The 27061-nt window shown below is 38.6% G+C and overlaps 1 protein-coding gene across 7 annotated transcripts in view; it reads left to right on the top strand.

Moving 5' to 3' along the window:
* pi4kab (phosphatidylinositol 4-kinase, catalytic, alpha b) overlaps nucleotides 1-27061 on the top strand; it is a 151871-nt gene that overhangs the window by 9907 nt on the left and 114903 nt on the right. For all 7 annotated transcript variants that reach the window (NM_001441535.1, NM_001441534.1, NM_001441539.1 and 4 more), the window contains 12 exon segments: nucleotides 183-276; nucleotides 6541-6629; nucleotides 6705-6777; nucleotides 9064-9332; nucleotides 14317-14383; nucleotides 19584-19732; nucleotides 22526-22591; nucleotides 22719-22815; nucleotides 22949-23137; nucleotides 24951-25051; nucleotides 25317-25446; nucleotides 25719-25848. In NM_001441535.1, the coding sequence (NP_001428464.1) occupies nucleotides 183-276; nucleotides 6541-6629; nucleotides 6705-6777; nucleotides 9064-9332; nucleotides 14317-14383; nucleotides 19584-19732; nucleotides 22526-22591; nucleotides 22719-22815; nucleotides 22949-23137; nucleotides 24951-25051; nucleotides 25317-25446; nucleotides 25719-25848 (1454 nt within the window).

The following is a 27061-nucleotide window of genomic DNA, read 5'->3' as shown; positions in this document are numbered from 1 at the left end:
GTGTATGAGTGTGTGTGAATGAGTGTGTATGGATGTTTCCCAGTACTAGGTTGCACCTGGAAAGGGCATCTTTGCCAAACGTATGCTGGAATAGTTGGCAGTTCATTCTGCTGTGGTGACCCCTGAAGAGCAAAGGTACTAAGCCAAAGGAAAATAAAATTTGTTTTTTTTTTTATTCTCAGCACAAAGATACCGTGGTAAATTACCTGCTGAGTCTGCTGAAGGGATTACCCAGAGTGCAATGGGTGGAGGAGAATGCTGGGAGAAAGTGTAAAGGTACCAGCTGCTTCATTCATCATCATCATGCATCTGTATATAGTGATGGGAGGAAAAAAAATCAGTAATGAACACACAACCAGGGGTGCGTTTCCCAAACAACGACATAACTCGCGGCCATAACCTGTAGTTTCTCTATCGCAGATCCATCGCTTGAACTTTGTTAGTTGTAATGTAAAACGCCCATAATGACGCTCTAAATAGGGTGGAGTAACTACTTCTTTAGAGAGGAACCCCATTGTTTATTTGTGCAAATTATATTGTTTTACAAAAACTCAATTTATTTAAAATAAAATCCAATATTAGTTTTGGTAATGCACTCGCTGTCCATATTAATTGAAATATATGTAAATCGTACATAAAGGGGCTTGTGTTTGCTTTACAAATTATAGAGAACATTACTTCAAGAGTTCACACTTTGCTCATGATTTCTACATAGCTTGTTTGGCGTGCTGTCCCGGGAGAGAACCCTAAGCTTAAGGGATCCCCGGGCCCAGGGCTCCCTCCTTTCGCAGGGCGAGGGAAAAATTGAGCTCAGGTCAATCTCAAACTCCCCCGCTGCTGAGTCTAAGGGTGCTTTCACACCTACACTTTTGTTTCGGAACGTATCTCGTTTGCCCAGTTAGCGCGGTTCGTTTGGCATATGTGAACAGGGCAATCGCGCTCTGTTCCGCGCCAAAGTAATCGCTCCGAGATCGCTTGAATGAGGTGGTCTCGGCTCGATTGAAACGAACACTGGAGCGGTTCGATTACAGTGAGAAAGCGATATGATATGAGCGCGGTTATATCACAGTGTTTTATGGATATGTAATAGGCTTACGGCTATATGAAGAGAGAATTATGAGTAGGGCGGGAAGTTTCGCGAGTCTCCGGATGCCCGCAAACGAGTGATGATCTCCTGGTAATCTCGTGTCTCTCTCCCAGTCCTCAAATAGGCATTGTAGCGCATCCTTCTCACCCCTCCCCACCGTGTCTCTCCTCAGACATGTCACGCGCGCACCCTGTCAATCACCACCAAACCACCACCTCTCCTGACAGCTGAGCGGGACGCTGCAAAATAAACCCTGACACTGACCAATGTAAGGAGAGTTTACTCGCACGTGACTTGTTTTAGCTCTTTTGGTCCGATTAGAAACTTTGCAGTGTGAAAGCGAACCGCTCCAAGAGCAAAGAGCAACAATGTAACATTTGTAATCTCTGTTTCGGAACAACTGAATCGATTCACAGGTGTGAAAGCACCTTAAGGTGAACTTTCTGAGAGTAAAGCCTGGTTTATATTTCTGCGTCAAGTGACCAGCGTAACCATCGGCGCATGCAACGTGTGTAGCTGTGCATTTATACTTCTGTGCGCTGTCTCTGGTCTGCATTAACACTTCCGAAACGCTAGTTGGCAGTGAGGTGTAAATGTTCCTCTGTGTCGAGTTTCTTCGCTGTTGTTTTGCTTTTCTGAACACTTCCGGGATGTACAAGTGGCTCAAACTCGCTCATTTTGAGGCAGGAACCGGCGAATGTGCAACAACTTTAACTATGAGGTAAACACAAAACAAAACTTTCCATCAGGAGCTCCTTTACGGGACTTCACACTTGTAGACAATCGCTCCATTGGGCTCGCGCCCAGCTCGCACCATTCGCGCAGCTCTCGGTCCCGCCCAGACTCGTCAGCGCTACCAATCCGACCAATCACAGAGCTTGCACTACGCGTCATTGCGACGTGTAGTTTTATTTTTTGACAGGTGCACGTCAGTGACGCCGACGGCCACGGCGAAGGGCTATGCGTCATGCCGCCCATTCTGGATAAAGCTGCGGTCACACTGCACTTTTCTCCTCATAGACTTCCATTCATACGCACGTGAATGCGTCAGACCGGAAACACAGGGTCATGCGTCAAGTTTCTGCGGTGCAAAGTTCAAGCTTGGTGAACTCTGACCGGCGAAATCGCATCACTTGACTGCGTGAGACCAATCGAGGATCAAAACACGACCTCTCTGAACAGAACTTTAAAACTTTAGAACTTTATTCCCACCCCTTTTCAAAGCGACGCATGACAGAATTTCACATTATCAAACTCTAGTGTGACCGCAGCTTCAAGGAGGAAGAAGGAGAGCAAGGGGGTTTCTTCCAGACGAAGATAGTTGTAGAAAGGAAATGAGGATTTACTGTATATAGTGATGTGAGATCCTTTGATTGGAGGATCATGATTAGCTAATGTGAGCCAGCTGGGTCAATCATGAGCACGTACACCTCTCAAACTAGTTTAAGATTAAACTGCACATATTCTATTGTAAAACTAAGGGTGTCACGATTTCAATTTTAAATCGAAATCGATCAAAATTTATGCTCAATTTTGATTATCAATATCGAAAAATAGAATCGTCGATGCTGCCACGCCCCCATGTCACGTCAGCTTGGCTTGCCAAGCGGGAAAAAACAGGCTTGTTGAAGTGCTTGTTAAGCTGCAAATGCAAGGACACCTGTCGACAGAGCTTAAACCCTCTCCTCTTTCAATAAAGTCGCTGGAGGAAGTATTTTGGATTTGAGTTATGTTGACAATGTTCATGTTGTCGACAACAAAAACACAGTTTGCAAGCTCTGCTATGTACGTATTAGGGTTGGGCCGATAGATGATGGGCACATCACGATCCTCCGACCGCCCCCGTTGTAAATCCGCTCGCGAAAAATACACACTCACACCCTGTTTACACTAATAGGTGTTTGTTTTTAAATGGCATTTTAGAACGAAAATGATTTGACATCCACACTGGCGTGTAGCATTTCTGAGCAGCCCTCCTTCCTCTCTACCGCTGAAAACACACATCACGTGACCACACACACTCATTCACACACAGACACAGACGCACATACAGTCATGTGCTCGAGACAGCTGGTCCAGGCAGTCAGCGAGTCAGTAGACTGCTTCCATCTTTTACTTTCACACTAGTACTTATTCATTTTAGCGAATACCTCAGATACTGTTGGCTGGTTCCTGTTGGTTTTTACCGACGCCATTATAACGACACAGATCACTCTGCCTATTCACGAGTCTCGCAGAAAAAAGTAATTGACATGTGGTAATTATGTGTGAATTATGTGTGTAACTTAGTGAAGTTTCTCAAACTAAGAGAGAGGAGCACGTGATGGGATTGACTACAGCTGATATCCAGCCTAAACTTCAATCCTCATCTTCGTTTTGGAACCCACCCCCCCCCCCCCATCCATCCCTTCTCCCTCCTCCTCAGTTTGGGCGACACGGTGGCTTGGTGGCTAGCGCTGTTGCCCCACAGCAAGGAGGTCATTGGTTCAACACTAGCTGAGCCAACCGGTACTCTCTGTGCGGAGTTTGCATGTTCTCCCCGTGTTCGCGTGGGTTTTCCCCGGGTACTCCGGTTTCCTCCCACACTCAAAAGCTATGCAACAAAAGTTAAAGTTACGAGCACTTACTACAAACTAGCACAACTAGTGATCTATTTTGGGAAGCTATCGAGTACTACCTGATCTCATATCCCTCCAAATGCTTATTGACCAGGCGGGAGCCTTGGGCTCATCTATCACCGAGCTCAGGGTTCTCTCCCGGGACAGCATGCTAAACTAGCTTAAATAGTCAAGCATTATTTAAGTGTGAACTCTTGAACCTTTATTTATTTACTGTATAATTTGTTTATGGGTAAAACAAAGACCATGCAGATCAGGTAGTTTAAACGGTAGGCTACAAATAATTAATTCGTTATTAATTAATTAATTATTCATAATCGTAAATTTTATTGAATCGTGACTTTAGAATCGAAAATGTAATCGAATCGAGGATTTGGAGGATCGTGACACCCTTATCTAAAACATAAAATCACTTACAAAAGCGAACACGTATTCTAACATCATATATAAATCATATAAATAAATAAATAAATGAGGCGTTGTCTTAAGAAATCAAATTTAATATTTATAAGGAAAGAATACTTTAATAATAATATTAATAATGATGATTGTTATTATTATTATTAAGTATTTATTTTTACAATGTGACATGCAAGCTACTGCAGAAATCTTTTAACCAGCAGGCCCATGTTATATACAGTACAGATACTTAATAAATAACCTACTATAAATTAAAAGCCTTAACGTATGCTATGTTTTTTGTTTTACAAGCTTTGGAGACGTAACGTAAATTCCGCTATTAAATAATAGGTCACCTATAGTATTATCATGAGCCACGGCTGTGTTCCAAATGATATCAATGTTTTCAAAGTGCACTGCGAAGGAAGCACATGGCAAACATGCAGATTGCTAAAACTGAACTGAAAAAATACTTTGAAAGCAAATTACACCTAAGAGAAATGACCTTAATGCTTTTTTATTTTAAATAATTCCAAGTTTAAATGTTAGAATGTTCTAAATGAATAGGGCATAGGGGGGATAACTGGGAAAAGAACACAGCCAGGAACTATGTTTCTAATTACATCCCTAGAGGTGTAGACGCATGTGCACAAGTTTGCGACGCAGTTTGCAAATGTTCATTGGAACGATGGATTTAGGAAACAGCAAATCAACGAACTATGTTTGTAAAGACGGAACTTGCGACCTTAGTTTGCTAACGGTGGTTTTGGGAAACGCACTCTAGATTAGCAATTAAAATCTCCGTTATCATATTACTTTGACTACATACAAATGCTATTTTATTATCATGGTAGCACAGTAAAATACCTCAATCCCATAATATATTTTCTCTAATGTTAAATTATTATTTCTTCTGGATCTTCATATTAAATTGATGGTAAATCCAATGTAAAAAGCTCTTTGTACTTTGTAATTTTTATTTTACATTTTCGTCATTTAGCAGACGCTTTTATCCAAAGCGACTTACAAATGAGGACAAGGAAGCAATTTACACAACTATAAGAGCAACAATAAATAAGTGCTGTAGGCAAGTCTCGGTATGTAAAGTGTAAGAAGCAAAACATTAAGAATTTTTATTTTTTTTGTAATACAGTTAGCGGTAGAACCAGAGAGGGAATTGCAGATTAGGAAGGAAAGTGGAGACTAAATAGTTGAGTTTTTAGTCATTTTTTGAAAACAGCGAGTTTTTCTACCGTTCTGATGCAGTTTGGGAGTTCATTCCACCAACTGGGCAGATTGAACACGAGAGTTCGGGAAAGGGATTTCTTCCCTCTTTGGGATGGAACCACGAGGCGACGTTCATTCACAGAACGCAAGTTTCTGGAGGGCACATACATCTGCAGAAGTGAGAGCAGATAAGAAGGAGCAAGGCCAGAAGTCGCTTTGTAAGCAAACATCAGAGCTTTGAATTTGATGCGAGCGGCAACTGGCAGCCAGTGCAAACGGATGAGCAGCGGAGTGACATGTGCTCTTTTAGGTTCATTAAAGAAATAAAAATTATGTAGTGAACAATATTGAAACACTGAAAATTATTAAACACAATACTGAAAAATAACAAACACACTATAAAATAAAAATTATATAATTAAAAATAAAAAAATATAGAATTTTTTTTTTAAAATACTGGAAAATACCAAAAACATTATAAATAAAAATTATATAATGAAAAATAACCAAACATAATGTAAGTTATGAAAAAAGTTACAAAAAATTACAAAAAAATGTTATTAAAATATATATAATGAAAACTAACAAAATAATGCAGAAAGTTTTTGAAAAATGTACTGAAAAATAACAAAAACACTGTAAATTAAAAATAAATAATGAAAAGTAATAAAAAATACTGAAAGTTGTTGACAAAAATACAAAAAAATAACAAAAAATATAAACTAAAAATATATAAAAAACAAAGAATACTAAAAGTTATTTACAGACACACTGAAAAATAACAAAAATTCTATAAAATAACAATTATATAATGAAAAGTAATAAAAATACTGAGTTATTGACAAAACTCCAAAAAATAACAAAAACATTATAAAATAAAAATACATTTAAAAAACAAAGAATACTGAAAGTTATTATCAGAAACACTGAAAAATAGCAAAAACTATAAAATAAAAAATACAATAATTCAAAACTAAAATTATATGATGAAAAATAACAAAAAAAAAATACTGAAAGTTATTGACAATTATGAATAAAAAAAAAAAACACTATTTTCCGCCATGATGCTTTTTTCTGAAAATAACTAGAATGCTCATCAGCCAATCAGAATCAAGCATTCAGCAGCCCTCTAGCATAAATCCTCATAATACAGCAGTTTATTACGGTGTGTTTCCATGTATAGTGACTTTATTTTTTGTGTGTGATCAGAGTCTCTCCCGATGGCGGAGAACTTCAGCTTCTGTCTGGTGACGCTGCTGTCTGACGTGGCTCAGAAAGACCCAGAGTCTCGCACACAGGTCTGATCTTCAGCATATCTTTGTTACACTCTTAGTTATTTACCTAATGCACTCATTCAAAATCTTTCTGTCCAGATTCTGGAAGCCATCATGGATGTAATGCAGTCTCTGCTGGAGATCTGCCAGACGCCTGAGAATCATGATAAAGGTGATGGACACACACACACACACACACACACACACACACTTGTAGAGCTGTCTTTATGGAGACCTCCTATATACATAATGATTTCAGACTGTATGTTTTGTAATGTCCCCATAATATATATGTACATATATTGCTATATACAAGTATATTGCTATACTTGCAATAACATAGGGAATAAAATGTAAACACACACACGAAGACACACTTGTGAAGCTGTCTTTATGGAGACTTCCCACATCCATAATGATTTTTTTTACTGTGCAGACTGTATATTCTGTAATGTCCTCATTAGGTCAAATTTGACTGGAATTGCTATACTTGTGGGGACATTTGTAAATACGAGGTACACACACACAGGGCTGGGTTCACACTAGACATGTGACATTATTCAATAATACAGTATGTAAGGAATAATTAATGATGAGCAATAGATGTAGCCTGACATTTGAGCTTGGAGGGGGCCAGACGGCAGAAAAATAAAGAAATGGAATAAAAATAAAACAGTAAATATAAAAATAAAATAAAAATGCATAATAAATGCAAAGAAATCTGCGGGTGCACGGCGCTCGCCAGTCTTTATGTGTGAACTACTGAACAACGCATCAATGAGGCTCGCTGACGCGTCGCCGACACCTCGCAGGCGGAAATCCAATATTTAGCATGCTGAATATTCCAGAGCAGTCGGCCGACTCAACCCCACATGTGGTCAGATGTAGTGACGAGCTGCAGCCAATGAGAGAGCATATCAACATGAGCTGAATGGCTGTGTGTTCAGGAGCTCAGCAGAAACATCTGTGATTGGTCAGAATGGGCATCGGTGCACTCGCTTCTTTCTGCGTTAGCACAAACATGAGAGTAGGCTATATTAACAGTGGAACTAGAATTCTGTAACTATTAGAATTACCATACTGCTTATTCTGACCGTTCTCATATAAAACGCCAAATTGCCACAACATATTTACATTCAAAGCTATTATTGAGATATTAAAATTAAGCTTTGAATGTCTGGCATCATCTTTAATGACACCATTACCCTAAAAACATAATTTCTTTGGTAATACAGCCTAGAAATATGTAGTTAAGATACTAGAACACGAAAAGGTCTTGGCTTTCATTTTCACTTTCAAACAGGAGCTATTTAACAGCACAGAATATGCTGTTTTGAAAGATATCTGAAGTAAATTGATGTTTTTGCCATCAGAAAGTTTTGTTTATGTTAGCAGGAAGTTGCTAGGCAAAAAAATGCACACATATTTAAAGTCACAGCGAAAAGTATCAGACATGCTTGCAGTCATGCTGACCAATATGGTAATTTAAGGCAGAAATGCTCAGTTCTTTACTGTTTTGCATTTTTAAAAAAATAACAATGTCAGAAAGAAATACACTGATAGTTAGAAAACGGCAGGGTGTGTTATACAATTACAAAAATTAAAAACTCTCTGTGTATCTATCCACTCGAAACTTGCAGATGAGTGATTAATTCGCTGATGAATCAGCTCATTTGACGATGTTTTTAAATGCTTCCTTGAATGCTTGAAACGCTGTCATTGATGTCATCAGCACACAAGCAGCCAATAGTGTTCAGCTTTTTTTGATGAGTCCTCCCTCAAAATTTGATTGGCTGTGGTTTGGTAGCTTAAATGAGCTGTTGGGGAACGAGTTGTTGTCAGATCATGCAGTGTGTGACCCCCCTCTTGTGGATAATTCACATAGTGTCGTTTAGTGTGAACGCCACAGCGACAACAAGGTTTTTATATATATATATATATATATATATATATATATATATATATGCTTTTTGCTCGCTGTATGTGGGCGGAGTAATACACAAAGGGTAAAGAGGCTGTAGGAGTTCCGATATTGCAGAATATCGCACGGCTATCAGCCAATCAGATTTGAGAACCAGACAGATCTGTTGTGTATATATATGTATATAAATGTGTGTATGTATGTATGTATATATGTATATATGTATATATATATATATATATATATATATATATATATATATATATATATATATATATATATATATATATATATATACTCATGTGATATTGCTCATATATATTTATACATATACATATATATATATGTATATGTATAAATATATATGAGCAATATCACATGAGTATATATATATATATATATATATATATATATATATATATATATATATATATATATATATATATATATATATATATATATATATATATATAATCTGTCGGTATTATATTTGGTTTTCATCATGACATTGACTGATGTTCTCCTCCTCCTCTTCAGTTCATCTGTGCCGGTTCGTGGTTCCGTGTCTGCTGGGTGTGGCCCGGGCGTTCGGCCGCTATAGTAATGCAGACGAGCCCCTCCTCTGTCAGCTGTTTCCCCGTGGAGCTCCGCCCCCTGCCACACCTGTCCGTGGATCAGTGGAAACCGAAGGCATCCGCAGAAGATCCTTCAATGACTTCCGCTCCATTCTGCCTAGTTCACTGCTGACTGTCTGCCAGAGCGACACGCTGAGACGCAAGAGCACCGCCACTAACCTCGACGCACAGGTAACATGCGTTTATAGAATAAAACCTGAAAGTTATAATCAATAAAAAGATAGTGAGCAATTCCATACAAATGCCAACCTTGCCATAAAAAAATTAGGTGTTTTTTTTTTTTTTCACCAAAAAAGCGAAACCATTTCTATGTTTTTTGTGTAAGGAAGTATTTTAGAGTACAGTGAAGTCCTCAATGGCTGCGTCCGAAACTGCATACTTCCATACTACATAGTACGCTAAAATCAGTATGTGAGCCGATTAGTATGTCCGAATTCGAAAATCAGTATGCGAGAACTAACCGGATGACTTGCTACTTCCGGCGAGATTCTGGAGTGCACATCCCATGCACGCTATGCTATCCCATGATGTAGAGATCTGCGCAGGACTAAATTTTGAATCCCGTTCCCGCCCACACCCGCCAGGTTTTAGCACGAACCCGACCGCTCCCGCTTATATTCAGCATTTGTTGTCCCGCTGCCCGACCCGCCCCGTTTTCTACCCGCCGCGCCCGATCACGCTAAAGAACGGGGTAAGAACGAAACCGAAAACCACCCAGCTATACAGAGTCCAGACAGACTATAACAAGCTGTCTGTATAAACACACACACACATAAGCACCAAGCACACACACACACACACAGACAAAGCTCTCTCTCTCTCTCTCTCTCTCTCATTTGCGCGCGCACTAACACACACACACATAAGCTCACACACAGGCAAAGCTCTCTCTCTCTCTCAATCTCTCTCATGTGACGCAACTGACGCAGGTAGGGCATGTGACCATGACAAATTGGCGGATGTAGTACGTCCATGTATTAATTCCATTCATACTTTTCACGTTCATACTGTATAGAACGTACTTTTCTACCGGCCGAGTAGTACGTTTAAATTCAAATGCAGTACCTACTGAGTAGTAGGCGGTTTCGCACACAGACAATGTCTCTGTCAATGTTTTTAAACAATTATATATGATTTATCAAAGTCACACGAGTGCCTATTGTTTTTTCAATAGGAAGAGGGTCATTTGACACATCAAACTTATTGAGAATTTCACAAGAAAAACAATGGTGTGCTTGGTTTTATTGTAACTTTATTCTTTCATGAGTTATTTACAAGTTTCTGACCACTTATAAAATGACCACTTATAAAATACAAGATGTGAAGCTCCTGAAACTACAGATACTGGAAGCCTGTGCTGCATTTCTCCTGCGGTGTTGCTATCAGTGTGTGAAGAGTGGGAGAAGAGGGTTGCATTGACAATCCAACACTATACGCTTACTTCACGCGGCCGCCATTTTAAAGAACCAAAGCGAGGCTGTGGTGGGAAGAAACCCGGAAGTATAGGACGAGCACTGTAAACATTGCAGTAACATGCCGTGTACTACCTCCAGCTGTTGCCGAGATTTCAAAATGCAGAAATGGTGTAACCATCACTTTAATATTATTCAGTAAGTTTATTTTAAACAATTAAAAGCAATTTAGCATCAAACAACATCACAATCTCAGTGATATGCTTAAGTGTCCTCCTGGGCTTCAGCTCATGGCACCAGTTAAACACCGTGAGGACGCTTTCCTGTTTCAGCCTGAGCGATAAAACACTGCAGTCCTCTGCAGCACATCCTCGTGTTTTCTGTGATAGTGTTGTCCTGGTACTGAAGTTTTAAACCCGGCTATTTCCCCGCTAACATGGAAGCGCTGCTGAGCGTGGATGTCTCGACACGCCTGTCTCTTCACGGCTTTGTGCTTCCGTCTCCGTGTATCTGTGTTTGGTTTGGACTCTTCACCCAGTGCAAACACAGATACACAGACTGGAGCGTGAAGCAGCCGTCAAGATCAGTCGAGTCATCAAGCAGATCGCTCGGCTCATCTGTGTTTGTGCTTGGTATACAGCGGCGGGTGAACGGATGACCTTCTCGGCCAATCACAAGCATTTCTGTTGATCATGTGAACACAATGGCAAATCAGCGCTGTTTTTAAGAAAGCCATCAACATTGCCTTAAATGTTAGCGCGAAATTGCCGGTCTTTCTTTTAATTCAGTATCGTGACAAGTCTAATATAGTGAAAGAATCAGTTTATTACCTTGAGTTTGATGAATGGCATCTAAAACGTGTGTTTGGGAAAGAAAACGTTAGCTAACTAGTGCCATTTCCCTTAACTTAGCTGAAAATGAGCTCGGATATCCCTTTTTACATTCACCATTCATTCAGAACAGACCTTCAGGTCACCCGGAAGGCAGAGAAATGATAAATTTGTGTCACTTTATCTTCGCTGATAAGATATATAGCCAGTTACACAACATTCCTAAGTTATTCCCAATTATACTTCCGGGTTTCTTCCCAACGCAGCCTCGATTTCGCTTTTGAAAATGGCGGCCGCGTGAAATCAGTCTATGGGCAGCACATTGAGCACATTTTATAAGTGGTCAGAAACTTGTAAATAACTCGCCCTATATAACGGAGAGGTGTCACATGCATAACCAAGCTTTTTCTTCATAAATGTAAAACTGTAAAATAAAAGTTATATATAATAATATATAAATAATAGTTTGTTCTATAGTCAGTCGACTCTTGTGCTTTAGATTGGCATTATTTCTTTGGATTGTGCAGTTTAATTCTCTGAATTTCTACAAAGTATGTTGTATACTGTAAACTCGCATACTTTTTTGGTCACATCCATAACGCATGTTCATTTCCCTCATTTAAAATCTAAAGAAGTGTTTACAGATTGATATTTTTCTGATCACATAACTATAACATAACCAAAATTAAACATATGTTTTATGTCAAGTAAATGTCAACATTTACTTTCTCTGTGAATTTATTCTTTGAATTTTTACTGCAAATGTCACATCCATAATGCTGGAATTGCTCTAGTACACTAAGAAAAGATTCATTGGATTTATTACATTTTCTTAAGGTAAGTGCCAACAATTTGCATGGGCTGAATTTAAACAAACAAATTAAATATAGTAATGTTCAACTGTTATGTGTTTGTTTAAATTCATCCCGTATACATTGTTGCCATTTACCTTAAGGGGCAGCATGGTGGCTCAGTGGTTAGCACTGTGGCCTCACAGCAAGAAGGTTGCTGGTTCGAGTCCTGGCTGGGCCAGTTGGCATTTCTGTGTGGAGTTTGCATGTTCTCCCAGTGTTGGCGTGAGTTTCCTCCCAACATATGTGCCATACACCTACCGGCCACTTTATTAGGTACACCTTACTAGTACCGGGTCGGACCCTCTTTTGCCTTCAGAACTGCCTTAATCCTTGGTGGCATATATTCAACAAGCTACTGCAAATATTCCTGAGATTGTGCTCCATACTGACATGATAGCATCATAATCGCAGTTGCTGCAGATTTGTCGGCTGCACATCCATGATGCGAATATCCCGTTCCACCACATTCCAAAGCTACTCTATTGGATTGATATCTGGTGACTGTGGAGGCCATTTGAGTACAGTGAACTCATTGTCATGTTCAAGAAACCGGTCTGAGATTTACGCTTTATGACATGGTGTGTTATCCTGCTGGAAGTAGCCATTAAAAGATGGAGACACTGTGCTCATAAAGGGATGGACATGGTCAGCAGCAATACTCAGGTAGGCTGTGTCGTTGATACTATGTTCAATTAGTACTAATGGACCCAAAGTGTGCCAAGAAAATATCCCCCACACCATTACACCACCACCACCAGCCTGAACCGTTGATTCAAGGCAGTATGGATCCATGCTTTTATGTTGTTGATGCCAAATTCTGACCCGACCATCTGAATGTGGCAGCAGAAATGTAGACTCATTAGACCAGGCAACGTTTCTCCAATCTTCTATTGTCTGTGAAAATCCCAGAAATGCTCAGACCAGCCCGTCTGGCACCAACACCCATGCCACGTTCAAAGTCACTTAAATCCCCTTTCTTCCCCATTCTAATGCTCAGTATGAACTGCAGCAGATCGTCTTGACCATTTCTACATGCCTAAATGAATGAATGAAAATGAATGAAATCGAGTTGCTGCCATGTAATTGGCTAATTAGAAATTTACGTTAACAAGCAGTTGGATGGGTGTACCTAATAAAGTGGCCGGTGAGTATCTATCATAAATTAGCCTATATGCATTTATATAGTTTACTATTATAAATTCTATGCAGTTATTTGTATATGAGAGTAATAGTTATATATGATAGAAGTGTCTGGCCATTCTCCTCTGGCATCAACAAGGCATTTGCGGCCACAGAACTGCCACTCTCTGGATAATTTCTTTTTTTAGACCTTTCTCTGTAAACCCTAGAGATGGTTGTATGTGAAAATCCCAGTAGATCAGCAGTTTCTGAAATACTCAGACCAGCCCGTCTGGCACCAACAACCATGCCACGTTCAAAGTCACTTAAATCCCCTTTCTTCCCCATTCTGATGCTCGCTTTGAACTGCAGCAGATCATCTTGACCCTGTCTGCATGCATTGAGTTTCTGGCATGTGATTGACTGATTAGAAATGTGTGTTAACGAGTAGTTGGAAAGGTGTACCTAATAAAGTGGCGATGAGTATATCTGCACACATAATATGTAAATATGTTAAAACAATAGGTTGAATGATGGGCTCTGTGTGCTCAGGCTCTGTGTGGGCCTACTTATTACCTGCCTATTATTTTTGGCTGCTTTGTTGTATTTATAAGATACATTGCATGATCTCTAATCCTATGTAACATCTAAACCCAACTACAACATTAAAAACTATTAATAGGCAGCAAATTAGGAGTTTATTGAAGCAAAAATCCAAGTTGATGGTTTGTTAATAGCGAGAAATGTACCTTAAAATAATAAAGTGTGAGCAAATATGCATTACTCAATGATAAAAAGGTAGCAGGGGGTAGTGATAAAAGTGATTGATTGGGCAGGGTTTGACAGGAATATTCTCTCTTGACAATATGCCCGAAAATGAAGACCAGAAATAATTTTATTTAACGTATTATTAATTTGACTGCTGTGTTTTGTTATTCAGGCAAGTCCGGACCGCGGTGGACCTTCACCCTGTTCTCCAACAGCTCCAGGACCGCAGTATTTCGAAGGTAATTTAAGGTCTGCTGTGTCTCTAATCTCTAATCTCTGATGTGAACAAACGGTTTTAACATCTCAACATTCCTCAGCAGATCCTGTGTTCAGAGTTCATGCACTTCCTTCTCAATAAACCTCTTTATTTCTCTGTGCTTTCAGCTGTTCCTTGCTGTAAATCTGTTTGTGTGTTATTAGTCACTGGAGGGTTGTTTTGATTCTATGATTAAAGTTTTTACTATTGATCATTGTGATTTAAATATTAAATGCATATTTTGATAAAAATTACATTGTTTTCTGAGCTTAGATGCATTTAAACATGTTGTAAGAGACTCCAACACAATATTAGGAGACTTTAAAATACCAGCTGACCTGCTCTTTGATAGTTTTGGTTTGATTACAGGCAAGGATTACAGTCAGGAGCAATGATTACAATCAGGAGCAAACGGTAACAATGGTAGCAAATCCAGAAGAAAGGCTAACAACATCGGACAAACAAACAAAGCTAAGGTCACCAACAGAAAGACGAGCAAGGAAAATGTGTCGTAACTTGACAGATAAACAAGACTCAGCCCTGAAGTGTGTGGAAGTGCTGTTTATAAAGTCCATGTAATCAGTTCATGAGCAGCTCCTAGCCGTGTGTGTGTAATCAATGGAATAGGGAACAGGTGCATGTGAGCGGTGCATGATATGTAGTCCATAATGTGGCGGATTTGTAGATCTCCAGCCAACTGCGTGTTTACCAGCGATCTGCAACCGCTGGATCGCTGGTAATCATAAAAAGTAGCAGGCAAAAGATTCGGAAATGTAATGACACATTTAAAGCGATTCAGAACTGACTCATTTGAGAGAAAATATCTTTTATTATGCACTGTTTGGATGCAGACTGTTTACTTTTAGATTAACTACATTTACAGCTACATTTATTACAGCTAGTTTCACTGTTAATCGAAGAGCAGGTCATGTGGTATTTTAAAGTGTCCTAATATTGTGCTGGAGTCTTCTACAACAGGTTTAAATGCATCTAAGATCTGAAAGCATTGTCATTTTATCAGAATATGCATTCAAAATTAGAATCATTTCGCAATGATTTCAATATGGTTCATTTGAATCAGTTCACAGCTGCAAGCCCCTCCCCCTTCCTTAAGCCAACTGTTCTCTGATTGGTCAGCTGGCCAAGTCTGCTTTGATTGGTCTTTCTGTGTCAGAAAGGAAACAACCATTCAGAGTGTTTGCATGTTGTAAGAGGTGGAGATTATGCAAATTACTTACTTTGATCATAATGTAGATCAGTCTGAGCCAAAAGATTCAAAAATATGACTCATTAAAGTGATTCACAGCCAACTCTTTCTTTTAAGTGACAATATCCTTATTTATTAAGACTTGAAGAATAGCTAAATAACAGCTACATTTATTTCAGCTAGTTTCAGTGTTAAATGTGAAATAAAACTGGATCAAACAGAAACTTTTAAAGAGCAGGTCAAGTGGTATTTAAAGTGTCCTAATATTGTGCTGGAGTCTCCCACAACAGGGTTAAATGCGTCTCTGAAAGCATTGCAGTTTTATCAAAATCTGTGTCTTAATATTAGAATCATTTTGCGATGATTTGGAAAAGATTAATTTTAATCAGTTCAGAGCTTAAGGTCTGTAAGCCCCTCCCCCTTCCATAAACTAACTGTTCTCTGATTGGTCACCTGGCCAAGTCTGTTTTGATTGGTCTTTTGGTGTCACAAAGGAAACTTATTTCAGAGTGTTTGCATGTCATTGGAGGCGGGTTTATGCTAATTAGTTACTTTGATCATGATGAAGATCATTAATAAAAAGCTTTACAGACTGTTTACATTGAAGATTAGCTACATTAATTTCAGCTAGTTTCACCTGTAAATGTGAAATAAAACTGGATCAAATAGAAACTATCTAAGAGCAGGTCATGTGGTGTTATAAAGTGTCCCAATATTGTACTGGAGTCTCCTACAACAGGTTTAAATTCATCTAAGCTCAGAAAACTGACTCGTTTTATCAGAATATGCATTTAATATTAGAATTATTTTGCAATGATTTCAATGTGAATCAGTTCAGAGCTGTAAGCCCCTCCACCTTCCATAAGCCAACTGTTCTCTGATTGGTCAGCTGGCCTAAACTGTTTTGGCGAAAGGAAACTCCTATTTCAGAGTGTTTGTATGTCATGGGAGGCGGGGTTATGCTGATGTAGATCATGATGTAGATCAGGAACAGGCAAAAGATTCAAAAATATAATGAATCGTTAAGGCGATTCAGAGCCGACTCTTTCTTTTGAGTGAAAATATCTTCATTTATTATGCACTGTTTCAATGAAAAACTTTGCAGACTGTTTACATTGTAGACAATTACATTTACATTACAGCTAAATTTACTTCAGCTAGTTTCAGTGTTAAATATAAAAAATAACACTGGATCAAACAGAAACTATTGAAGAGCAGGTCAGCTGCTATTTTAAAGTCTCCTAATATTGTGTTGGAGACCTACAACAGGTTTACATTTACATTTAGTCATTTAGTCGACGCTTTTATCCAAATACTTACAAATGAGGACAAGGAAGCAATTTACACAACTGCATCTAAGCTCAGAAAGCATTGCAGTTTGATCAGAACTTGTGTTTTAATATTAGAATCATTTTGTGAGGATTTCAATATGATTCATTTGAATCAGTTCTGAGCTTAAGGTTTGTAAGCCCCTTCCATAAGCCAAATGTTCTCTAGTTGGTCAGCTGGCCAAGTCTCTTTTGATTGGTCTTTCGATGTCAGAAAGGAAACACCCATTTCAGAGTGTTTGTATATATCGTGGGAGGCGGGTGTATGTAAATGAGTTACTTTGATCTTGATGTAGATCAGTAGCAGGCAAAAGATTAAAAATATAATGACTCGCTAAGGCAATTCAGAACCAAAAAATAAAATCTCTTTATTTTTTTATGCACTGCTAAACTTTGCAGGTTGTTTACATTGAAGGACAACCTAAAACGTTTTTTGGAAACCCATATAACCTGTTGTTTAAAGTTGAATGATTTATTTGATTTATTTATTTTCTAACAGAAATATCACACATAAAATATCATTAACAAAAAAAAAAACATTTTAACATGGTCAATTATTATATTATATTATATTATATTATATTATATTATATTATATTATATTATATTATATTATATTCCCACCCCAATACCACATACATCATTCGTCTATTACTTACATTTTTTTCTTCTTTTACTTATCTCTTCTTTTTACATGAGACATGTTTTATCCTTTTGGCATCTTTAACATATTATATGTTTGATTATATTTGTACATTAGACCCCCCCCAAAAATAGCCATTAATTAAAATGTCATCAGAATACTACTTGAGTGGAAATCAGCAGCTGCACGTAAAGCTTCAATGTGGATGTGTGATCTGATTTTATATTTGAAATTAGAGAAAATTAAGTATTTAATGAAGGGATCTGTCCAAAAATTTTATGAGACATGGCAACCTATGATCACATATTTTGAAAGAAGGAAGACTCTCTGCTTTAACTGATTTATATAAATAAATCTGTGCAAACAGATATCAATATAGTTTAGTTTGATATTTATGTAAAAGACCACTATAAATGTAACAGAATATTGATTTGCATTATCATGTACTGTAGGTAATTATTTATTTGAATTATTTTTAAAGATAATTTTTTTATTATAGTATTATTATTATTTTATTCTTTTTATTTATTTATTAACTACTATAATTAATATTTTCAATTTTGCTATACTTTTATCTATTCCTGTTGTAATTTTATTTTAATTTTATTTGTTTGCTAATTCATTTCGTGTTCAAAATGGGGGGAAAATTACATCCTTAAATGTACAAAATGTTTTACATAATGTTAAAGCTTGAGAAAATAATCACAAATAAATGTTTAAAAAAAAAAGTCATCATACCTTACTCATTTTATCCTTTTTCAATCACCTTCATCATTATATTCCTTTAATAATATTTATTTATACAACTTTTTAAATTGATTAATCACCTGACATTGTTTGAGAGTCTGATCTAGACTGTTCCATAATTTCACACCACAGACACTTGTGTATGCATTTCAGAAGTCATTTATTCCTAGCTTTAAACATAAATTGTGCTGTTTTAAATTTAACCGAATCATTCAATTAAAAACAATACTGGATTTGCATTCTCCAAATACCCCACGTTCTGTCAGTCTAATTACTTTTTTCTGAATTAATAATACAAGTTGTAAATTAGATTTATATGTATTCCCCCAAATTTCAACACAATAACTCGTGTATGGCAACATAAATGTGTTATATAATATATACACACTGATTTATTGTCCAGGATAAATCTCGCTTTATACACTCTTGCTACAGTTTTGTCTAATTTTAATATCACATTATTTATTTGCGCTTTCCAACTAATTTTAATGATCCAATACAACACCAAGAAACTTAATCGCATCTACTCTTATATACTGATGCAAGGAGTGTTTTAAAAGGAGCCTATTTTGCCCCTTTTCAAGATATGAACTAAGATTCTGATGTCCCTGGAGCAGGGGTGCTCAACCCTGTTCCTGGAGATCTACCTTCCTGCAGAGTTTAGCTCCAACCCTGATCAAACACAACTAAACCAATTTAATTTGATCTGAAGGAGCACATGGTGATTAAAGACAGGTGTGTGTTTGATCAAGGTTGCAGGTGAGCTCTGCAGGAAGGTAGATCTCCAGGAACAGGGATGAGCACCCCTGCCATAGAGTGTATGTGAAACTCTCTAAAACTTTGATCCTAATTGTGCTATTTTGGTGACTGTCGCTTTAAATTCAAATTAAATTGTGCTCTCAGCCCTATTGTGCAAAAGGGGTGGAGCTAAAAATGTATCCGTTATAATAGCAGCAGATTCAAAAGGCTGCTTCCAATTAAATGTTGTTTATGCTAATAAGAGATGACCAATAGTGGGCGGGGCTTTCCCCCTCTGATGACACATACATAGGGAGAATGCCAATCAAAGTGTTTCTGAATTTCATCAAGTCTGATTATAACAAATACAATTAATACATTTTTACCATTAGAGGCTGGAGATATTCACACAATGATGACAAATCCAGGTTAAAACGGGGTGACTTTAATGAATACACACAAGCTTTTCTTTGTTCTTCATGTTCTTGATCAAGTGTAAATCTGATGGTTGCTTTGTCAGGTTCGTATCTGAGCGAGGGCAGTGCCGTGAATCCTGATTATTACTTCACCACGGTCAGCTCCAGTTTCTCCATGTCTCCTCTGTTCAGCGGAGCCAGCGGACCAGAAATAAACGTCCCGCTGGAGCTGCTGAGACGCCTCTTACAGATGGTACACAATTATTACAGATAATAACAATGCAGAAGGCTTTTAATAATCTGTGCTTCTCAGAAGATTTATGTGATTTTTAAATAATAAAAAATAGCACAATCCCATCCGGCAAGTCCAAAAGCACTGACTGTGCGATTTAAGCCTATTATAATACAATCAGAATCAGCTTACAGTATATACAGTTGAGGTCAGAATTATTCACCATCCTGCAATTTTTTTGTTTTACTTCAAATATTTTCCAAATATTTTCACAGTATTTCCAATAATATTGCTTTCTTCTGCGAGAGTCTTATTTGTTTTATTTCAGCTGGAGTTTTTAATTGTTTTAAATCAATTTTAAGGTCAATATTATTCACCCCTTAAGGAATATATATATATATATATATATATAGATTTGTCTACAGAACAAACCACTGTTATACAGTGACTTGCCTTATCAACCTAAATAATCCAGTTAAGCCTTCAAACGTCACTATAAGCTAAATACTAGTGTCTGGTCAAATATTATGTGCTGTCATGGGTTATTAAAACTATTATGTTTAGAAATGTCTTAAAAAAATCTCTCTGTTACACAAAAATTGGGGAAAGAAATGTAGAGGGTGGCTAATAATTTAGGAGGGAAAGGAAATATTACGGTTACAATATTACTTTCAATATGATAGGGCAAAGACTAGATTCCAAATAATGCCAATATGGAGTCAAAATTTAAAGAAATTTAACTTGTTCGTGTTTTTATATTTCCCAAAAGATTTTTAACAGAGCAAGGAAATTTTCACAGTGTGTCTGATAATATTTTCTCTTCTATAGAAAGTCTTGCTCGTTTTTATTTTGCTAGAATAAAAGCAGTTTTAAATTTTTTAAACACCATTTTGAGGTTAATATTATTAGCCTCTTAAGCTAGATTTTTTTTTTTTTGATAGTCTACAGAACAAACCATCATTATACAATAACTTGCCTAATTACCCTAACCTGCCTAGTTCACCTAATTAACCTAGTTAAGCCTTTAAATGTCACTTTAAGCTGTATAGAAGTGTCTTGAAGAATATCTTGTCTAATATTATTTACTGTTATCATGACAAAGATAAAATAAATCAGATATTAGAAATGAGTTATTAAAACTATTATGTTTAGAAATGGTGGAAAAAATTGGGGAAAAAAATAAACGGGGGGGTATATATTGTATGTATATATTTAAAAAAAAAAAGTTTAGTTTTTTTTCACCTTTAATTTGGATAGGATAGTGAAGGTAACAGACAGGAAAGTATTGGGAGCAGAGAGAGGGGAAGGGTCGGCAAAGGACCTCGAGCCGGGAATTGAATTTGGGTCACCATGAGCGCCATGATGCTATATGCCGGCGCACTTAACCACTAGGCCAGGGCTGCTCAACCCTGTTCCTGAAGATCAAGGCTGCGTCCGAAACTGCATACTTCCATATATATAGTACGCTAAAATCAGTATGCGAGCCGAGTAGCATGTCCGAATTCATAGAATTCGAAAATCAGGCGAGAAGTACCTGGATGACTTACTACTTCCGGCGAGATTCTGAAGTGCGCATCCCATGCACGCTGCACTATGAAAGTGAGGCGACGCAACTGACGCAGGTAGGTCACATGACCATGACAAAATGGCAGATGTAGTACGTCCGAATTCCATTCATACTTTTCAAATTCATACTGTATAGAACGTACTTTTCTAACAGCCGAGCAGTACGTTTAAATTCAAAAGCAGTACCTACTGAGTAGTAGGCGGTTTCGGACGCAGCCCTACCTTCCTGCAAAGCTCAGCTCCCACCCTGATCAAACACACCTGAACCAATTAATTAGGACCTGAACAGCTCTTGATAATTACAGGCAGGTGTGTTTGAAATGGGTAGCAACTGAAATCTGCAGGAAGGTCGATCTCCAGGAACAGGGTTGAGCCCCCCTGCACTAGGCTATCGACGTCGGGGCATTTAACCCCTAAGTTATTACCATTGATGCACTTAACCACTAGGCTATTGGTGCCGGGATATGTTTTTTAATATTAATATATACTAATAATATCAATGATTGATCGAGGACTTCTGTAATGCTGCTTAGATTTTTATATACTAATATTATACATATTATATACGTATAATAGTTCCCAAATGATGTTTAACAGATTCAGGAAATGTTCACAGTATGTCTGATAATATTTTTTCTTCTGGAGAAAGTCTTATTTGTTTTATTTTAGCTAGAATAAAAGCAGCTTTTAATTATTTTAAACCCATTTTAAGGTCATAATTATTAGACCCTTTAAGCAATATTAGTTTAGGATTGTATACAGAACAAACCACTGTTATACAATGACTTGCCTAATTACCATAACTTTACCCTAATTAACCTAGTTAAGCCTTTAAATGTCACTTTAAGCTGTATAGAAGTGTCTTGAAGAATATCTAGTCTAATATTATTTACTGTCATCATGACAGATAAAATAAATCAGATATTAGAAATGAGTTATTAAAACTATTATGTTTAGAAATGTGTTGGAAATTCCCAGAGATGGGTTGCGGCTGGAAGGGCATCCGCTGCGTAAAAACTTGCTGGATAAGCTGGCGGTTCATTCCGCTGTGGCAACCCCAGATTGATAAAGGGACTAAGCCGACAAGAAAATGAATAAATGTGTTGGAAAAATCTTTGTTAAAGTGTAATTGGGGGAAAAATACAGGGCTCTAGTAATGCAGGAGGGTTAATAATTCTGACTGTATTTATTAATCTATATTATATAAAACACGACAGAAATAACATGTGGTTTGTCTTGTTGGTGCAGGTGAAGCAGTTTGTGTCAGATTCATTCCTCAAGTCTCTGGATGCTGTAGTGACTGAGGTTACTGAGGTAAACTCACATCTTTCTTCATACCTGCAGGATCTGCATGCATGCATTGCTATTTATTTGTCACAAAGCAGACAGTGAAGCCTGCTGGCGTTTTCTGCTCTTGCTTATTCTTTTATTTACATTTAAGGCGAATGCAGGCGTGGATCTGTTCTACAAAGGCTTCAGCGACCCGCTGTACGTCAGCATGTTCAAGATGCTCAGAGACACGCTTTATTACATGAAAGGTGACTAAACTCTGCTGTTTGCACTCATTTGTTAAATACTCATAAGATGATATTATTAGCCCCCCCTGTGTATTATTCCCCAATTTCTTTATAATGGAGAGAAGATTTTTCTTTGTTTATTGTCTCCTCTCAGACGTGCATGCGGGTTTCGTGAAGGAGGTGCATGACTTTGTGCTGGAGCAGTTCAGCAGCAGTCAGTCGGAGCTCCAGCGGGTCCTGCATGAGGAGCGTCTGCCAGGTGAAGCCAGTCCTCTGAAGCTCCGCTGCCATGCAAATGCAGCCTGTGTGGACCTGATGGTGTGGGCCGTCAAAGATGAGCAAGGTCTGTCTGTTACTGACACTCAGCCATTTGCAATCATCAATTGTTTCTAAGGGCTGGGACACAACAAGATGGTCGGCCGTTGGGCTTTGTTGGTGAACATGGGTCCGGCTAGTGTGTTTGGTGTGTTCCACACGTCCGGTAAACATTGAAGTTCATTTGCTTGAGGTGGGCGGATTAATCCTTAAGTACTGATATTTACGATACTGGTAATATGGCGATGTGTGGAACACACCAAACACACTAGACAGACACACACTGTCCGGCAAACCGCAACAGCCGACCTTAAGCATTGTGTGTCTCGACCCTTAGACAGATTAGCAAGCAGTTCTCTGAGATCAGGGCTTTTCAAACGAACGTATTGACAACACAAAAAAATGCTGCAGTCTTAGAACCATATACACTCTCTGGCCACTGTATTAGGTACACCTGTACAACTGCTCGTTAACGCAAATTTCTAATCAGCCAATCACATGGCAGCAGCTCACTGCATTTAGGCATGTAGACATGGTCAAGAGGATCTGCTGCAGTTCAAAGTAAGCATCAGAATGGAGAAGAAAGGGGATTTAAGTGACTATACGTGGCATGGTTGATGGTGCCAGACGGGCTGGTCTGAGTATTTCAGAAACTGCTGATCTACTGGGATTTTCACACACAACCATCTCTAGGGTTTACAGACAATGGTCAGAAGAAGAGGAAATATCCAGTGAGCGGCAGTTCTGTGGGCGCAAATGCCTTGTTGATGCCAGAGGTCAGAGGAGAATGGCCAGACTGGTTCCAGCTGATAGAAACGCAACAGTAACTCAAATAAGCACTCGTTACAACCAAGATCTGCAGAAGAGCATCTCTGAACACACAACACGTCCAACCTTGAGGCGGATGGGCTACAGCAGCAGAAGAGCACACCGGGTGCCGCTCCTGTCAGCTAAGAACAGGAAACTGAGGCTACAATTCACACAGACTCACCTAAACTGGACAATAGAAGATTGGAGAAACGTTGCCTGCTCTGATGAGTCTCCATTTATGCTGACACATTCGGATGCTCGGGACAGAATTTGGTAGCAATTTCAACAAGATGAAAGCATGGCTCCATCCTGCCTTGTATCAGCGGTTCAGGCTGGTGGTGGTGTAATGGTGTGGGGGAGATTTTCTTGACACACTTTGGGTCCATTAGTAGCAATTAAGCATCATGTCAACACCACAGCCTACCTGAGTATTGTTGCTGACCATGTCCATCCCTTTATGAGCACAGTGTCTCCATCTTCTGATGGCTACTTCCAGCAGGATAACACAGCATGTCATAAAGCGTGAATCATCTCAGACTGGTTTCTTGAACATGACAATGAGTTCACTGTACTCAAATGGCCTCCACAGTCACCAGAGCTCAATCCAATAGAGCACCTTTGGGATGTGGTGGAGATTGGCATCATGGATGTGCAGCCGACAAATCTGCAGCAACAGCGTGATGCTATCATGTCAATATGGAGCAAAATCTCTGAGGAATATGTTCAGTACCTTGTTGAATCTGTACCACAAAGGATTAAGGCAAAAGGGGGTCCAACCCGGTACTAGTAAGGTGTACCTAATAAAGTGGCCTGTGAGTGTATGTTTTATAGTCATTTATTTACTTTAATACTAACCTTTCAAGACCACCACTCTTGAGATCATCCTCCATGTTCAGTGATGGCCTGTCTTTTTCTTTTATGCACACGAGTGCTGTAAAGGTGTCAGGAAGTTTAACTTTACAGTCAAACCATAAATCATTAAGACCCTTTCAAAATTTAAAGTTTATTTGCTATTTTTTCCTATTTTATAGGAGCGGAGAATTTGTGCACTAAACTCTCGGAGAAACTTCAGTCTAAAACATCCAGTAAAGTGATCATCGCCCACATGCCTCTGCTCATCTGCTGCTTACAGGTGAACCTGCAGGGAAACGTGTGTGTGTGTGTGTGTGTGTGTGTGTGTGTGTGTGTGTGTGTGTGTGTGTGTGTGTGTGTGTGTGTGTGTGTGTGTGTGTGTGTGTGTGTGTGTGGTCCTGGTATTCATGAAGTCAGGGGAGCAAGATGTCCCCACAAGTATAGCAATGCCAGTTATTTTGAACTCGTGGGGACATTTTTTGGTCCCATAGAAGAAAGTGGCTCCTAAATTACAAAGAATGAAGTATTTTGAAAATGTGTTTTAGGGTCTGGGTCGTCTGTGTGAGCGTTTCCCCGTCATCGCTCACTCGGCTAGTTTGTCTCTGAAGGATTTTCTGGTGGTTCCGTCAGCGGTGCTCATTAAACTCTACAAGTACCACAGTCAGTGCAGCTCAGGTCAGTTCAGCATGTTTTAGCATCTTTATTACATTCAACTAAGCGTAATATTTTAACATAAAATATAATATATGTTCTGATAAAGATCTTGAATGACTTATGAAAAATTTATATTTGCTCATTTGTAAGTCGCTTTGGATAATAGCGTGTGCTAAATGACTAAATGTAAATATAATAAGTTAAAGTATTTATGCTATATAATCTACCATTAGTCTCTATACCACTTTATGGACTCAGTTATTCCTGCTGATATCTTCATAACTTACTTTTAGGAGCCGGTGGGATCAAAATCAACGTGACCAATGAACACTCTCAGTCCTCACTCAACCTCCTGTCCAGTAGGAAAGACCAGCCGTCCATGTATGAGCAGCTCCGAGACATTTCCATCGACAACATCTGCAGGTAAACACACTTTTACACTGCTTTATCAAGCCCTCAGCCATATTTTCTTGCACAGAAGTCAAATGCCATGTTGTATAAAAGCCAAAAATGAAAAGCTTTTAGTAATAAAGTGTACTTGTCTCTACTTTAGTGTGTTTGCAAAATGAAAATGCACTTTTACTAGGAATGTAACGGTATCAAAATTTCACGATACGGTAATACCTCGGTATGAATGGCACGGTACGGTATTTATTGAATCATTTAAAGGAAAAACAAAACTGTTGAAGAGACTCAAAAAAGTGCTAGAATGTTCAGGTCACCTCAACACTGAACAGATCAATGACATACAAATTATCTATCTGTAAACTTTCAAACAGGAACTTAAATTATTCAATTTTAACATAACAAAAAATATTAAACCATGTAAAAACCTTTAAACCTTTTTCTTTACCGCTACTAGCAGCACCCTTCATTTCTGCATTACTGGATCTGTAGTGACAACAGACCGCAAAGGAGGATGGCCACGCCTGGGCTGATGAAATTTGTAGTTTCCGCTACCTCCCGTTCACTTCAATCGCCTGAGCAAACTTTTCACCAAAAGACCTATGATTTTATTGAGTCACAACCACGGTAATATTGAAAGGAATTGCTATGTATGACGGTATTTACAATATTGTTACATCCCTAACTTTGTAAGTATGTGAATTGGATTGCTAAACTTAGGGTTGGGCGACACAGTGGCGCAGTAGGTAGTGCTGTCACCTCACAGCAAGAAGGTCGCTGGGTTCCTGGTTCGATCCTCGGCTCAGTTGAGGGGGGCGGATTAATCCTTAAGTACTGATATTTACGATACTGGTAATATGGTTTCTGTGTGGAGTTTGCATGTTCTCCCTGCATTCACGTGGGTTTTCTCCGGGTGCTCTGGTTTCCCCCCCAGTCCAAAGACATACGGTGCAGGTGAGTTGGCTAGGCTAAATTGTCCGTAGTGTATGAGTGTGTGTGTGAATGTGTGTGTGGATGTTTCCCAGAGATGGGTTGCGGCTGGAAGAGCATCCGCTGCGTAAAAATGTGTAAGATAAATGTGCTGGATAAGTTGGCGGTTCATTCCGCTGTGGCGACCCCGGATTAATAAAGGGACTAAGCTGGCAAGTAAAAATGAATGAATGAATGAACTTAGGGTTCATATTGTATAAGCAGTTGGGTTGGGCCGATAGGCGATCCCATCGCCGATGGC

The sequence above is a fragment of the Danio rerio genome, chromosome 8 (genome assembly GCF_052040795.2).
Source record: "Danio rerio strain M-AB ecotype USA chromosome 8, GRCz13ab, whole genome shotgun sequence".
NCBI lineage: Eukaryota > Metazoa > Chordata > Actinopteri > Cypriniformes > Danionidae > Danio > Danio rerio.
This window is presented reverse-complemented; position numbering and strand designations above follow the sequence as displayed.